Here is a 17,370-nt window from a genome sequence, read left to right as displayed (position 1 = left end):
TTGTGCAGTCCTGTGGGACTTGTGCTCGGGCTAAGCCCTGCTGTTCTCGTGCCAGTGGGTTGCTTTTGCCCTTGCCGGTCCCGAAGAGGCCCTGGACGCATATTTCTATGGATTTTATTTTGGATCTCCCCGTCTCTCAAAAGATGTCGGTCATTTGGGTGGTTTGTGATCGCTTTTCTAAGATCGTCCATTTGGTACCTTTGTCTAAATTGCCTTCCTCCTCTGATTTGGTGCCATTATTTTTCCAGCATGTGGTTCGTTTACATGGTATCCCGGAGAACATCGTTTCTGACAGAGGTTCCCAGTTTGTTTAGAGGTTTTGGCGATCCTTTTGTGCTAGGATGGGCATTGATTTGTCTTTTTCCTCGGCTTTCCATCCTCAGACAAATGGCCAAACCGAACGAACTAATCAAACTTTGGAAACATATCTGAGATGCTTTGTTTCTGCTGATCAGGAAGATTGGGTGTCCTTTTTGCCGTTGGCTGAGTTCGCCCTTAATAATCGGGTCAGCTCGGCTACTTTGGTTTCGCCGTTTTTCTGCAATTCTGGTTTCCATCCTCGTTTCTCTTCAGGGCAGGTTGAGTCTTTGGACTGTCCTGGTGTAGATACTGTGGTGGATAGGTTGCAGCAGATTTAGACTCATGTGGTGGACAATTTGACATTGTCCCAGGAGAAGGCTCAACGTTTCGCTAACCGCCGGCGCTGTGTGGGTCCCCGACTTCGTGTTGGGGATTTGGTTTGGTTGTCGTCTCGTTATGTTCCTATGAAGGTTTCCTCTCCTAAGTTTAAGCCTCGTTTCATTGGTCCGTATAAGATTTCTGAGGTTATCAATCCTGTGTCATTTCGTTTGGCCCTTCCTGCTTCTTTTGCCATCCATAATGTGTTCCATAGGTCGTTATTGCGGAGATACGTGGCGCCTGTGGTTCCATCCGTTGATCCTCCTGCCCCGGTGTTGGTTGAGGGGAAGTTGGAGTATGTGGTGGAGAAGATTTTGGATTCTCGTATTTCGAGACGGAAACTCCAGTACCTGGTCAAGTGGAAGTGTTATGGTCAGGAAGATAATTCCTGGGTTTTTGCCTCTGATGTTCATGCTGCCGATCTGGTTCATGCTGCCGATCTGGTTCGTGCCTTTCATTTGGCTCATCCTGGTCGGCCTGGGGGCTCTGGTGAGGGTTCGGTGACCCCTCCTCAAGGGGGGTACTGTTGTGAATTCTGTTGTCGGGCTCCCTCCTGTGGTCATGAATGTTACTTCGGCTGGTTCTGTCCATGGACTTCCTCTGGTGGGTGTTTCTGAGTTTCCTTCTACCGGTGACGAGGTTAATTCGTTAGCTTGCTGCTCTATTTAACTCCACTTAGATCTTTGCTCCATGCCACCTGTCAGTGTTCCAGTATTGGTCTAGTTCACTCCTGGATCGTTCTTGTGACCTGTCTTCCCAGCAGAAGCTAAGTTCCTGCTTGTATTTTCTTTGGTTTGCTATTTTTCTGTCCAGCTTGCTATCTTTATTGTTGTCTTGCTTGCTGGAAGCTCTGGGACGCAGAGGGAGCGCCTCCGCACCGTAAGTCGGTGCAGAGGGTCTTTTTGCACCCTCTGCGTGGTCTTTTTGTAGGTTTTTGTGCTGACCGCAAAGTAACCTTTCCTATCCTCAGTCTGTTCAGTAAGTCGGGCCTCACTTTGCTAAATCTATTTCATCTCTGTGTTTGTCTTTTCATCTTTACTCACAGTCATTATATGTGGGGGGCTGCCTTTTCCTTTGGGGAATTTCTCTATTTCTTTGAGGCAAGGTAGGCTTTATTTTTCTATCTTCAGGGCTAGCTAGTTCCTTAGGCTGTGCCGAGTTGCATAGGGAGCGTTAGGAGCAATCCACGGCTATTTCTAGTGTGTGTGATAGGATTAGGGATTGCGGTCAGCAGAGTTCCCACGTCCCAGAGCTCGTCCTTTATTATCAGTAACTATCAGGTCATTCCGTGTGCTCTTAACCACCAGGTCCATTATTGTCCTGACCACCAGGTCATAACATGTTAACTAGTTAAATGCCAGTGTCAAACTCTGACAGCGGCATTTAACTTGCACTTCGGGCAAGCGCTACGGAAATCCCACCCATCAGTGCCCGTGCCACATGACCGTGGGTCGCTAATAGGTTGGCATGACAACCAGAGGTCTCCAGCAGACCTGTATGGTTGTCACTGCCAGATTGCTATGAGTGCCGCCCGGTGGTCGGCACTCATAGCAAGTGAGTAATTCTACATACAGGCGATGTGATCATCGCCTCTATGTAGCAAAGCCGATCAGATTATGGCATGTTCTAGTCTTCCATGGAGACTACTGAAGCATGCCAAAAGTAAAAAAATATGTTTTTAAGAATATTGAAAAAAGAAAAAACGATTAAAGTTCAAATCACCCCCCTTTTCGCCCCGTTGAAAATAAAACCATTAAAAAAAAATCAAATATACACATATTTGGAATCACCATGTTCAGAATCGCCTGATCTATCAATATATATAAAAAAAATAACCTGGTCGCTAAACGGCGTAACTAGAAAAAGTAAAAATGCCATAATTACCCGTATATAAGCCGACCCGAGTATAAGCCGACCCCCCCTAATTTTGCCACAAAAAACTGGGAAAACTTAATGACTCGAGTATAAGCCTAGGGTGGGAAATGCAGCAGCTACCGGTAAATGTCAAAAGTAAAAATAGATACCAATAAAAGTAAAATTAATTGGGACATCAATAGGTTAAGTGTTTTTGAATATCCATATTGAATCAGGAGCCCCATATTATGCTCCATAAAGTTTATGATGGGCCCCATAAGATGCTCCATATTAAAATATGCCCCATATAATCCTGCATAAAGGTTAATAATGGCCCCATAAGATGCTCCATAGACACATTTGCCCAATATAATGCTGCACAAATGATGATTATGGCCCCATAAGATGCTCCGTAAAAATATTTGCCCCATATAGTGCTGCACAAACCTTGATTATGGCCCTATAAGATGCTCCATACAGACACTTGCCCCATATAATGCTGCACAAACGTTATGGCCCCATATAGTGCTTCACAAAAGTTATGGCCCCATAGATGCTCCATACAAACACTTGCCCCATATAGTGCTGCACAAACGTTATGGCCCCATATAGTGCTGCACAAACGTTATGGCCCCATACAGTGCTGCACAAACGTTATGGCCCCATACAGTGCTGCACAAACGTTATGGCCCCATACAGTGCTGCACAAACGTTATGGCCCCATATAGTGCTGCACAAACGTTATGGCCCCATACAGTGCTGCACAAACGTTATGGCCCCATACAATGCTGCACAAACGTTATGGCCCCATACAGTGCTGCACAAACGTTATGGCCCCATATAGTGCTGCACAAACGTTATGGCCCCATATGATGCTCCATACAGACACATTTGCCCCATATAATGCTGCACAAACGTTATGGCCCCATAGATGCTCCATACAGACATTTGCCCCATTTGCTGTTGCTGCGATAAAAAAAAAAAAAATCACATACTCACCTCTCTGTCGCTCAGGCCCCCGGCACTTTCAATAGTCACCTGCTCCTTGTTCCGGCGCCACTCCATCTTCAGTGTCTTCAGTACTGACATTCAGGCAGAGGGCGCGCACTAACCATGTCACCGTGCCCTCTGACCTGAGCGACACTGCTGAAGACAAAGCGGCGCCCGGAATGGGGAGCAGGTGAATATCACGCAGCGCAGCGCTCCCCCTCCCCGTATACTCACCTGCTCCTGGTGCTGTGCAGTCCCTGCTTCCCCGATGCCACAGCTTCATCTTGTACTGAGCGGTCACCGTTACCGCTCATTACAGTAATGAATATGCGGCTCCACCTCTAAGGGAGGTGGAGCCGTATATTCATTACTGTAATGAGCGGTAACAGTGACCTCTATGGGAGGTGGAGCCACATATTCATTACTGTTATGAGCGGTACCATGTGACCGCTCAGTACAGGATGAAGCTGCAGGCGCCAGGGAAGCCAGGGACCTGTAGGGACCGCGCCAAGAGTAGGTGAGTATAATTAGACAGCCCCCGCTTCCCCTCCCCTGCCGACCCCTGGGTATGACTCAAGTATAAGCCGAGAGGGGCTGAAAATCTCGGCTTATACTCGAGTATATACGGTACGTCTTTTTGGTCACCACGACATTGCTTTAAAATGCAATAACGGGTGACAAAAAGAACATATCAGCACCAAAATTGTATCATAAAAAACGTCAGCTCGGTGCGCAAAAAAATAAGCCCTTAAAAAACCAGAGATCACGAAAAAAAAGACGCTAGGGGGTATCAGAAAATGGCGCAATTTTTTTTTTTTTTAACAAACTGGAATTTTTTCTCACCACTTAGATAAAAAATAAACTAGACATGTTTGATGTCTATGAACTCGTAAAGACCTGGAGAATCATAATGGCAGGTCAGTTTTAACATTTAGTGAACATGGTTATCAAAAAACTGTGGGGTTGCACTTTTTTTGCAATTTCACTGCATTTGGAATTTTTTTCCCCATTTTCCAGTACACAAAATGTTAAAACCAATGGTGTCGTTCAAAAGCACAACTCTTACCGCAAAAAATTAAGCCCTCACTTGGCCATATTGAATATAAAAATTATGGCTCTGGGAAGAAGGGGAGCAAAAAGGGAAAAAAACAAAACAAAACCGCAAAATCGAAAAATACCTCCGGAGGTTAAGATAGGTTGTTTGCACGCCTCCATAGTGCAGTTATCCTGTACTGTGGTTGCACCCTGACATCTCCGGTTATACTGACCGACCATAGATTAGCAGAGAACACTATTGGGTGCTGACTTAGTAGTAGCTACTTAGTAGTAGCTAGTAGCACTATGAGAGGACAGAGCATAGTGGCATTGTGAAAACAGCCAAAGGGGAGGATAGACATCAATTCACTTTTCATCTTTAGGCTACAAACACACTAGAAGAAACCTTTTGGAATCATAAATATTCATAAAACCACTGTAGCATTCAGACCCAAGGAACTTTTTAAGATTTTTGTTCCCTAACGCAAAACTTATAACACCTGACAGTCAGTGAAATCTTGGTGTCCTGGTTTATAAGCTTTATATAACATTATAGAATTATGTCAGAATTTGTAGGAAATAATGCAGGAACCATAGTGACATTGCCACCCCAACAAGACCTACTGGCTGACTGGTTCAGATGAAATAAAAAAACACACATGATCACCAGGGTGTTGTGAATTCCGCTCTTGGGCTCCCTCCGGTGGTTGTAAGTGGCACTTTTGTGAGTTCTGCTCTTGGGCTCCCTCTTGTGGTTTCAAGTGGTATGGCTGCTCCTTGGAGTTAGCTATCATCAGCTGCCTCCACTTATCTTCTCTTCTGCTCAGCTACTTTGGCCTGGCTGTTACTTCAGCCAGTGCCACTTGTAAATGGTTTCTGGTTGGATTCACATCTCTTTGGATTTCCCTGTTTTCCTGACCAGTTCAGCAAAGCTAAGTTCTCGCTTGCTCTGTTCTGTTCACAGATTGTGGACTTATCTGTTCAGTGCTTTCTATGTTTGTCCAGCTTATCAGTATGAATTAATTCTGTCTTGCTGGAAGCTCTGGGAAGCAGATTTACCCTCCACACCTTTAGTCAGGTGTGGAGATTTTTTGTAAACACTGCATGGATTTTTGTAGTGTTTTATACTGACCGCACAGTACTCCATCCTGTCCTATCTATCAAGCTAGACTGGCCTCCTGTGCTCATCCTGGTTTCATTCTGTGTATGTCTTTTCCCTCTCCACTCACAGTCATTATTTGTGGGGGGCTAATCTATCCTTTGGGGATTTTCTCTGAGGCAAGATAGTTTTCCTGCTTCTGTCTTTAGGGGTAGTTAGCTCTTAGGCTGTGACAAGATGCCTAGGGAGAGTTAGGAGCATTCCACGGCTACTTCTAGTGTTGTGTAGAGCTTAGGGACTGCGGTCAGTACAGTTACCACTTCCTTCAGAGCTCGTTCCATGTTGCTCCTAAACCACCGCTGTTGTGAATCCTGTTGTCGGGCTCCCTCCTGTGGTCATGAATGGTACTTCGGCTGGTTCTGTCCATGGACTTCCTCTGGTGGGTGTTTCTGAGTTTCACAGGTGACGAGGTTAATTCGTTAGCTGCTGCTCTATTTAACTCCACTTAGATCTTTGCTCCATGCCACCTGTCAATGTTCCAGTATTGGTCTGTTCACTCCTGGATCGTTCTTGTGACCTGTCTTCCCATCAGAAGCTAAGTTCCAGCTTGTATTTCTTTGGTTTGCTATTTTTCTGTCCAGCTTGCTATTTAATTTGTTGTCTTGCTTGCTGGAAGCTCTGGGACGCAGAGGGAGCGCCTCCGCACCGTGAGTCGGTGCGGAGGGTCTTTTTGCGCCCTCTGCGTGGTCTTTTTGTAGGTTTTTGTGCTGACCGCAAAGTAACCTTTCCTATCCTCGGTCTGTTCAGTAAGTCGGGCCTCACTTTGCTAAATCTATTTCATCTCTGTGTTTGTATTTTCATCTTTACTCACAGTCATTATATGTGGGGGGCTGCCTTTTCCTTTGGGGAATTTCTCTGCGGCAAGGTAGGCTTTATTTTTCTATCTTCAGGGCTAGCTAGTTTCTTAGGCTGTGCCGAGTTGCATAGGGAGCGTTAGGCGCAATCCACGGCTATTTCTAGTGTGTTTGATAGGTTTAGGGATTGCGGTCAGCAGAGTTCCCACGTCCCAGAGCTCGTCCTTATTATCAGTAACTATCAGGTCATTCCGTGTGCTCTTAACCACCAGGTCCATTATTGTCCTGACCACCAGGTCATAACAGTATAGGTGGCCCAAAGTACTAATGCATCTCAATAGAGGGATAAGAGAAGTTCTGAGACCATTTTTTTTTTTTGCAGTGTGTTTTGTCTCTATTTTCCCCTTTACCTCTGGGTGGTTCAGGACACTGGTGTAAACATGGACATTCAAGGTCTGTCCTCTTGGATGGATAATCTCACTAGAAGGATACAAAACATTTAAGATTTTGTGGTTCAGAATCCGATGTCAGAGCCTAGGATTCCAATTCCTGATTTGTTCTTTGGTGATAGATCTAAGTTCTTGAATTTCAAAAATAATTATAAATTGTTTCTTGCCTTGAAACCTTGCTCCTCAGGTGACCCTGTTCAACAAGTAAAGATCATTATTTCTTTGTTACGTGGTGACCCTCAAGACTGGGCATTTTACCTTGCGCCAGGAGATCCGGCATTGCATGATGTTGATGCGTTTTTCCTGGCGCTTGGATTGCTTTATGACGAACCTAATTCAGTGGATCAGGCAGAGAAAATCTTGCTGGCTCTGTGTCAGGGTCAGGATGAAGCGGAGATATATTGTCAGAAGTTTAGAAAGTGGTCTGTGCTCACTCAGTGGAATGAATGTGCCCTGGCAGCAATCTTCAGAAAGGGTCTCTCTGAAGCCCTTAAGGATGTCATAGTGGGGTTTCCCATGCCTGCTGGTCTGAATGAGTCTATGTCCTTGGCCATTCAGATCGATCGACACTTGCGTGAGCGTAAAGCTGTGCACCATTTGGCGGTACTATCTGAGCATGGGCCTGAGCCTATGCAATGTGATAGGACTTTAACTAGAGCTGAACGGCAAGATCACAGACATCGGAATGGGCTATGTTTTTACTGTGGTGATTCCACTCATGTTATCTCCGATTGTCCTAAGCGCACTAAGCGGTTCGCTAGGTCTGCCACCATTGGTACGGTAGAGTCTAAATTTCTATTGTCTGTTACTCTGATTTGCTCTTTGTCATCCTATTCTGTTATGGCATTTGTGGATTCAGGCGCTGCCCTGAATTTGATGGACTTGGAGTATGCTAGGCGCTGTGGTTTTTTCTTGGAGCCCTTGCAGTATCCTATTCCATTGAGAGGAATTGATGCTACGCCTTTGGCCAAGAATAAGCCTCAGTATTGGACCCAATTGACCATGTGCATGGCTCCTGCACATCAGGAAGATATTTGCTTTCTGGTGTTGCATAATCTGCATGATGTGGTCGTCTTGGGGTTGCCATGGCTACAGGTTCATAATCCAGTATTGGACTGGAAATCTATGTCTGTGTCCAGCTGGGGTTGCCAGGGGGTACATGGTGATGTTCCATTTTTGTCTATTTCGTCTTCCACTCCTTCTGAAGTTCCAGAGTTTTTGTCGGATTATCGGGATGTATTTGATGAGCCCAAAGTCAGTGCCCTACCTCCTCATAGGGATTGCGATTGTGCAATTAATTTGATTCCTGGTAGTAAGTTTCCTAAGGGCCGATTGTTCAATTTATCTGTGCCAGAACACGCCGCTATGCGAAGTTATATAAAGGAATCCTTGGAGAAAGGCCATATTCGCCCGTCGTCATCACCGTTAGGAGCAGGGTTTTTTTTTGTGGCCAAGAAGGATGGTTCTTTGAGACCTTGTATTGATTACCGCCTTCTTAATAAAATTACAGTCAAATTTCAGTATCCTTTGCCGTTGTTGTCTGATTTGTTTGCTCGTATTAAAGGGGCTAGTTGGTTCACCAAGATAGATCTTCGAGGGGCGTATAATCTTGTGCGTATTAAACAAGGCGATGAATGGAAAACAGCATTTAATACACCCGAGGGCCATTTTGAGTACCTGGTTATGCCATTCGGGCTTTCCAATGCTCCATCAGTATTTCAGTCCTTTATGCATGACATCTTCCGAGAGTACCTGGATAAATTCTTGATTGTGTATTTGGATGATATTTTGGTCTTTTCGGATGATTGGGAGTCTCATGTGAAGCAGGTCAGAATGGTGTTCCAGGTCCTTCGTGCGAATTCCTTGTTTGTGAAGGGGTCAAAGTGTCTCTTTGGAGTTCAGAAGGTTTCATATTTGGGGTTCATTTTTTCCCCTTCTACTATCGAGATGGACCCTGTTAAAGTCCAGGCCATTTACAATTGGACTCAGCCGACATCTGTGAAGAGCCTGCAAAAGTTCCTGGGCTTTGCTAATTTTTATCGGCGCTTCATCGCTAATTTTTCTACTGTTGCTAAACCGTTGACTGATTTGACCAAGAAGGGTGCTGATGTGGTCAATTGGTCTTCTGCGGCTGTAGAGGCTTTTCAGGAGTTGAAGCGTCGTTTTTCTTCTGCCCCTGTGTTGTGCCAGCCAGATGTTTCGCTTCCGTTTCAGGTTGAGGTTGATGCTTCTGAGATTTGAGCAGGGGCTGTTTTGTCGCAAAGAAGTTCTGAGGGCTCGGTGATGAAGCCATGTGCTTTCTTTTCTAGAAAGTTTTCGCCTGCTGAGCGTAACTATGATGTTGGTAATCGTGAATTTTTGGCCATGAAGTGGGCATTCGAGGAGTGGCGTCATTGGCTGGAAGGAGCCAAGCATCGCGTGGTGGTCTTGACAGATCACAAGAATTTGACTTATCTTGAGTCTGCCAAACGGTTGAATCCGAGACAGGCTCGATGGTCATTATTTTTCTCCCGTTTTGATTTTGTGGTTTCGTACCTTCCGGGCTCTAAGAATGTGAAGGCTGATGCCCTGTCAAGGAGTTTTGTGCCTGACTCTCCGGGTGTTCCTGAGCCGGCGGGTATTCTCAAAGAGGGGGTAATTTTGTCTGCCATCTCCCCTGATTTGTGGCGGGTGCTGCAAAAATTTCAGGCTGATAGACCTGACCGTTGCCCAGCGGAGAAACTGTTTGTCCCTGATAGATGGACTAGTAGAGTTATCTCTGAGATTCATTGTTCAGTGTTGGCTGGGCATCCTGGAATCTTTGGTACCAGAGATTTGGTGGCTAGATCCTTCTGGTGGCCGTCTTTGTCGCGGGATGTGCGTTCTTTTGTGCAGCCCTGTGGCACTTGTGCTCGGGCTAAGCCCTGCTGTTCTCGTGCCAGTGGGTTGCTTTTGCCCTTGCCGGTCGCGAAGAAGCCCTGGACGCATATTTCTATGGATTTTATTTCGGATCTCCCCGTCTCTCAAAAGATGTCGGTCATTTGGGTGGTTTGTGATCGCTTTTCTAAGATGGTCCATTTGGTACCTTTGTCTAAATTGCCTTCCTCCTCTGATTTGGTGCCATTATTTTTCCAGCATGTGGTTCGTTTACATGGTATCCCGGAGAACATCGTTTCTGACAGAGGTGCCCAGTTTGTTTCAAGGTTTTGGCGATCCTTTTGTGCTAGGATGGGCATTGATTTGTCTTTTTCCTGGGCTTTCCATCCTCAGACAAATGGCCAAACCGAACGAACTAATCAAACTTTGGAAACATATCTGAGATGCTTTGTTTCTGCTGATCAGGATGATTGGGTGTCCTTTTTGCCGTTGGCTGAGTTCGCCCTTAATAATCGGGCCAGCTCGGCTACTTTGGTTTCGCCGTTTTTCTGCAATTCTGGTTTCCATCCTCGTTTCTCTTCAGGGCAGGTTGAGTCTTCAGACTGTCCTGGTGTAGATACTGTGGTGGATAGGTTGCAGCAGATTTGGACTCATGTGGTGGACAATTTGATATTGTCCCAGGAGAAGGCTCAACGTTTCGCTAACCGCCGGCGCTGTGTGGGTCCCCGACTTCGTGTTGGGGATTTGGTTTGGTTGTCGTCTCGTTATGTTCCTATGAAGGTTTCCTCTCCTAAGTTTAAGCCTCGTTTCATTGGTCCGTATAAGATTTCTGAGGTTATCAATCCTGTGTCATTTCATTTGGCCCTTCCTGCTTCTTTTGCCATCCATAATGTGTTCCATAGGTCGTTATTGCGGAGATACGTGGCGCCTGTGGTTCCATCCGTTGATCTTCCTTCCCCGGTGTTAGTTGAGGGGGAGTTGGAGTATGTGGTGGGGAAGATTTTGGATTCTCGTGTTTCGAGACGGAAACTCCAGTACCTGGTCAAGTGGAAGGGTTATGGTCAGGAAGATAATTCCTGGGTTTTTGCCTCTGATGTTCATGCTGCCGATCTGGTTCGTGCCTTTCATTTGGCTCATCCTGGTCGGCCTGGGGGCTCTGGTGAGGGTTCGGTGACCCCTCCTCAAGGGGGGGTACTGTTGTGAATCCTGTTGTCAGGCTCCCTCCTGTGGTCATGAATGGTACTTCGGCTGGTTCTGTCCATGGACTTCCTCTGGTGGGTGTTTCTGAGTTTCACAGGTGACGAGGTTAATTCGTTAGCTGCTGCTCTATTTAACTCCACTTAGATCTTTGCTCCATGCCACTTGTCAATGTTCCAGTATTGGTCTGTTCACTCCTGGATCGTTCTTGTGACTTGTCTTCCCATCAGAAGCTAAGTTCCAGCTTGTATTTCTTTGGTTTGCTATTTTTCTGTCCAGCTTGCTATTTAATTTGTTGTCTTGCTTGCTGGAAGCTCTGGGACTCAGAGGGAGCGCCGCCGCACCGTGAGTCGGTGCGGAGGGTCTTTTTGCGCCCTCTGCGTGGTCTTTTTGTAGGTTTTTGTGCTGACCGCAAAGTAACCTTTCCTATCCTCGGTCTGTTCAGTAAGTCGAGCCTCACTTTGCTAAATCTATTTCATCTCTGTGTTTGTATTTTCATCTTTACTCACAGTCATTATATGTGGGGGGCTGCCTTTTCCTTTGGGGAATTTCTCTGAGGCAAGGTAGGCTTTATTTTTCTATCTTCAGGGCTAGCTAGTTTCTTAGGCGGTGCCGAGTTGCATAGGGAGCGTTAGGCGCAATCCACGGCTATTTCTAGTGTGTTTGATAGGTTTAGGGATTGCGGTCAGCAGAGTTCCCATGTCCCAGAGCTCGTCCTTATTATCAGTAACTATCAGGTCATTCCGTGTGCTCTTAACCACCAGGTCCATTATTGTCCTGACCACCAGGTCATAACACACCGCATCATAACAGTACAAGTGGCCAAAAATGAATTAAATGCAGCTCAAAAGAAGGAAAAGAAAGTTCTGAACCATTTTTTTTCTGTGCTCTAGTTTGTCTCTTTTTTCCTCTTGATATCTGGGTGGTTCAGGATATATGCTCTGCCATGGATGTTCAGGGTTTGTTTTCTCGTGTGGATCAACTTGCTGCAAGAGTACAGAATATCCAAGATTATGTTGTCCAGACTCTGGCTTTAGAGCCTAGAATTCCTACTCCTGATTTGTTTTTTGGGGACAGATCCAAGTTTTTGAACTTTAAAAATAACTGCAAATTGTTTTTTGCTTTGAAACCCCGTTCTTCTGGTGATCCCATTCAGCAAGTAAAAATCATCATATCCTTGCTGCGTGGTGACCCTCAAGACTGGGCTTTTTCTCTTGAAACAGGGGATCCGGCATTATTGATTGTGGACGCATTTTTTCAAGCGCTCGGAATATTGTATGACGAACCTAATTCTGTGGATCATGCAGAAAAAACCCTGTTGGCCTTGTGTCAAGGTCTGGAAGCGGCAGAATTATATTGCCAGAAATTTAGAAAATGGTCTGTGCTCACTAAATGGAATGAGGAGGCTCTGGCTGCTATTTTCAGAAAAGGTCTTTCTGAAGCCCTTAAAGATGCTATGAAGTGGGCGTTTGAGGAGTGGCGACATTGGCTTGAGGGAGCTAAGCACCGCGTTGTGGTCCTGACCGATCATAAGAATCTGATTTACCTCGAGTTGGCCAAGCGGCTTAATCCTAGACAGGCTCGATGGTCCCTGTTTTTCTCCCGTTTTGATTTTGTGATCTTGTATCTTCCGGGATCTAAGAATGTTAAGGCTGATGCCCTCTCTAGGAGTTTTTCGCCTGATTCTCCTGGAGTCCTTGAGCCGGTTGGCATTCTTAAGGAAGGGGTGATTCTTTCCGCCATCTCTCCTGATTTGCGGCGGGTGCTTCAGGAATTTCAGGCTGATAGGCCTGACCGCTGTCCTGTGGGGAAGCTGTTTGTTCCTGATAGATGGACAAGTAAGGTGATTTCTGAGGTTCATTGTTCAGTGTTGGCTGGTCATCCTGGGATTTTTGGTACCAGAGATTTGGTTGCTAGGTCCTTTTGGTGGCCGTCCTTGTCGCGCGATGTCCGTGCTTTTGTGCAATCCTGTGGGACTTGCGCCCGAGCCAAGCCATGCTGTTCCCGCGCTAGTGGGTTGCTTTTGCCTTTGCCGGTCCCTGAGAGGCCCTGGACGCATATTTCCATGGATTTTATTTCGGATCTTCCTGTTTCCCAGAAGATGTCTGTTATCTGGGTTGTTTGTGACCGGTTCTCTAAAATGGTCCATCTGGTACCTTTGCCTAAGTTGCCTTCTTCCTCAGATCTGGTTCCATTGTTTTTTCAGCATGTGGTTCGTTTGCATGGCATTCCGGAGAATATTGTGTCTGACAGAGGTTCTCAGTTTGTCTCTAGATTTTGGCGGGCCTTTTGTGCTAGGATGGGCATTGATTTGTCTTTTTCTTCGGCGTTTCATCCTCAGACTAATGGCCAAACTGAACGAACTAATCAGACCTTGGAGACCTATTTGAGATGCTTTGTGTCTGCTGATCAGGATGATTGGGTGTCTTTCTTGCCGTTGGCCGAGTTTGCCCTTAATAATCGTGCTAGTTCGGCTACTTTGGTTCTTCCTTTCTTTTGTAAATTTGGTTTTCATCCTCGCTTTTCTTCTGGGCAGGTTGAGCCTTCTGATTGTCCTGGTGTTGATTCTGTGGTGGACAGGCTGCAGCAGATTTGGACTCATGTGGTGGACAATTTGACGTTGTCTCAGGAAAGGGCTCAACGTTTTGCTAACCGCCGTCGGTGTATTGGTCCCCGGCTTCGTGTGGGGGATTTGGTTTGGTTGTCTTCTCGTTATGTTCCTATGAAGGTTTCGTCCCCTAAGTTTAAGCCTCGGTTTATTGGTCCTTATAAAATTTCTGAAATTATTAATCCGGTGTCGTTTCGTTTGGCTCTTCCAGCCTCTTTTGCCATTCATAATGTTTTCCATAGATCTTTGTTGCGGAGATATGTGGTGCCCGTTGTTCCCTCGGTTGACCCTCCTGCCCCGGTGTTGGTTGAGGGAGAGTTGGAATATGAGGTTGAGAAGATTTTGGATTCTCGTTTTTCGAGGCGGAGGCTTCAGTATCTTGTCAAGTGGAGGGGTTATGGCCAGGAGGATAATTCTTGGGTTGTTGCCTCCGATGTCCATGCCACCGATTTGGTTCATGCTTTTCATTTGGCTCATCCTGATCGGCCTGGGGGCTCTGGTGAGGGTTCGGTGACCCCTCCTCAAGGGGGGGGTACTGTTGTGAATTCCGCTCTTGGGCTCCCTCCGGTGGTTGTAAGTGGCACTTTTGTGAGTTCTGCTCTTGGGCTCCCTCTTGTGGTTTCAAGTGGTATGGCTGCTCCTTGGAGTTAGCTATCATCAGCTGCCTCCACTTATCTTCTCTTCTGCTCGGCTATTTTGGCCTGGCTGTTCCTTCAGCCAGTGCCACTTGTAAATGGTTTCTGGTTGGATTCACATCTCTTTGGATTTCCCTGTTTTCCTGACCAGTTCAGCAAAGCTAAGTTCTTGCTTGCTCTGTTCTGTTCACAGATTGTGGACTTAGGGTACTTTCACACTAGCGTTTTTTTTAATCCGTTACAATGCGTCGTTTTGCAGAAAAAACGCATCCTGCAAAAGTGCTTGCAGGATGCGTTTTTTCCCCATAGACTTGTATTGACGACGCATTTGCGACGGATTGCCACACTTCGCATCCGTCTTGCGACGGATGCGTTGTGCTTTGGCGGACCGTCGGGAGCAAAAAACACTACATGTAACGTTTTTTTCTCCTGACGGACCGCTTTTTCCGACCGCGCATGCGCGGCCGGAACTCCGCCCCCACCTCCCCGCACCTTACAATGGGGCAGCGGATGCGCCGGAAAAATGCATCCGCTGCACCCATTGTGCAATGCAGCAAACGCTAGCGTCGGACTCTCTCCCCGACGCATTGCGACGTGGAGATTCCGACGCTAGTGTGAAAGAAGCCTTATCCGTTCAGTGCTTTCTATGTTTGTCCAGCTTATCAGTATGAATTAATTCTGTCTTGCTGGAAGCTCTGGGAAGCAGATTTACCCTCCACACCTTTAGTCAGGTGTGGAGATTTTTTGTAAACACTGAATGGATTTTTATAGTGTTTTATACTGACCGCACAGTATTCCATCCTGTCGTATCTATCAAGCTAGACTGGCCTCCTGTGCTCATCCTGGTTTCATTCTGTGTATGTCTTTTCCCTCTCCACTCACAGTCATTATTTGTGGGGGGCTAATCTATCCTTTGGGGATTTTCTCTGAGGCAAGATAGCTTTCCTGCTTCTATCTTTAGGGGTAGTTAGCTCTTAGGTTGTGACGAGATGCCTTGGGAGAGTTAGGAGCATTCCACGGCTACTTCTAGTGTTGTGTAGAGCTTAGGGACTGCGGTCAGTACAGTTACCACTTCCTTCAGAGCTCGTTCCATGTTGCTCCTAAACCACCGCATCATAACACCAGGGTCACAGAATCAGAAAAGAATCCGAATGTAAGACCGGACTAAAAAAGGAACCAACTCTTACAATAGAATAAAGCCAGGAATCATAATATTGAAAGTAGAGTCTGTCTGGTGCAATGGACACTAGGTTGTAATAATAATTATTATTCCAACATATATCTTTCCTCTTAGTCATTGTTAGCATCTGTATTGATCCAGCACATGTCTAACGTTTCTCGAGATAGGACACCACAATACCGTACAGCTACTCACCGGCACAAATAGCGACTCCTAGATAGGCAACAGTTGTGATGAAGATGGCCAACATGGTTCCCTTAGGAATAGCATCTTGTGGATCCTGACAAAAAAAATCATTTTATTTATGTGATTATGTCATTTTTTAAAGAAAATATCAGGAACATTTATTGACCCATCAAGGACCATTTTCATGTTAAGGACTCCAAGAAATGTTTTATTTTTTTAATACATCATTTCATGTAGATGGCAATTAACATTAACCCCTTTTTATGTTGAAATGCACAGAACAAACAGTTACAAGGTGAAATGCAATGTTATCTGTTTGCCATTTACTGGAAATGAGTGATACAAAAGATTATTACTTTCTGAGGGACACTTATGGGAAGTTACTGTGTGGTAGCAACAAAAATGTGTGCACCCAAAGGGGGCACTAGTACTGTGTGGGGCACAAGAGGGGCATTATTGTGGGGGTTTGGGAGGGTTACATATTTAGAGGTAGAGTGTGTTACCAGAGAGTTGTATCTAAATAATCTTATAGATATTTTCTGCCTCAGATTTTTTTGTGGCAAAAATCCCCATTGTTTTAGGAGAGTAACAGTTAATATGCTGGGAGCTTCTTATTATACCTGTGTATGGGGATACAACTACAATGTAGTGATGTTCTGAAAAGATCACAATCTTTGTGTAATTATTACATACTAGATGGTTGCCCGATTCTAACGCATCGGGTATTCTAGAATATGTATGGCCACGTAGTATATTGCTCAGCCACGTAGTATATTGCCCAGCTACGTAGTATATTGCCCAGCGACGTAGTATATTGCCCAGCCACGTAGTATATTGCCCAGTCAGGTAGTATATTGCCCAGCCACGTACTATATTGCCCAGTTACGTACTATATTGCCCAGCCACGTAGTATATTGCCCAGCCACATAGTATATTGCCCAGCCACGTAGTATATTGCCCAGCCACGTAGTATATTGCCCAGTAACATAGTATATTGCCCAGCCACGTAGTAGATTGCTCAGCCACGTAGTATATTGCCCAGTTACATAGTATATTGTCCAGTGACGTAGTATATTGCCCAGCCACGTAGTATATTGCCTACAGCACAGAGCCACGTAGCATATTGCACAGCCCATGTAGTATATTGCCCAGCGATGTAGTATATTGGCCAGCTATGTAGTATATTGCCCAGCCACGTATGACACAGGTTAAAAAAATAAAAAATAAACACATACTCACCTTCCGCAGGCGCGTTGTAGCACTGTCCACGGATTATCGCTGGCAGCGGCCATCTTCCGGAGGTCGCGCGTGCGCAGATGGTAGTGCTCGGCTTCCCAGGGCTTCAGGAAAATGGCCACGGGTTACCGCGCGTGCGCAGAAGGAGATCGCGGTGGACATTTTCCTGAAGCCGAGTTCCATTGCAAGACCCAGGGCTGGTGTGAGCAGGACCTATGATGACGTCGCGGTCACATGACCGTGACGTCACGGCAGGTCCTTGTCGCACACCAGCCCTGGGACGGGACCGGAAGCTGCCGCTTGCAATGGAGCGGTCCCGGGAGCGTGGCGAGGAGCGAGAAAGGCGGCGGAGGGTGAGTATAGCAGGTTTTTTGTTTTTTTATTATTTTTAACATGCATATTTTTACTATTGATGCTGCATAGGCAGCATCATTAGTAAATAGTTGGGGACACACAGGGTTAATAGCAGCGGTAACGGAGTCCGTTACACCGCGGGCTGTTACCGCTGTGTGA

The 17,370-nt window shown here is 46.0% G+C and overlaps 1 protein-coding gene across 2 annotated transcripts in view; it reads right to left on the bottom strand.

The window, feature by feature from the left end:
• SLC12A1 (solute carrier family 12 member 1) overlaps nt 1-17,370 on the bottom strand; it is a 186,643-nt gene that overhangs the window by 127,332 nt on the left and 41,941 nt on the right. For both annotated transcript variants that reach the window (XM_069766023.1, XM_069766024.1), the window contains exon 10: nt 15,631-15,715. In XM_069766023.1, the coding sequence (XP_069622124.1) occupies nt 15,631-15,715 (85 nt within the window). The remainder of the gene's footprint in view (nt 1-15,630; nt 15,716-17,370) is intronic.

This window comes from Ranitomeya imitator, chromosome 4 (assembly GCF_032444005.1).
Source record: "Ranitomeya imitator isolate aRanImi1 chromosome 4, aRanImi1.pri, whole genome shotgun sequence".
Classification (NCBI taxonomy): Eukaryota; Metazoa; Chordata; class Amphibia; order Anura; family Dendrobatidae; genus Ranitomeya; species Ranitomeya imitator.
This window is presented reverse-complemented; position numbering and strand designations above follow the sequence as displayed.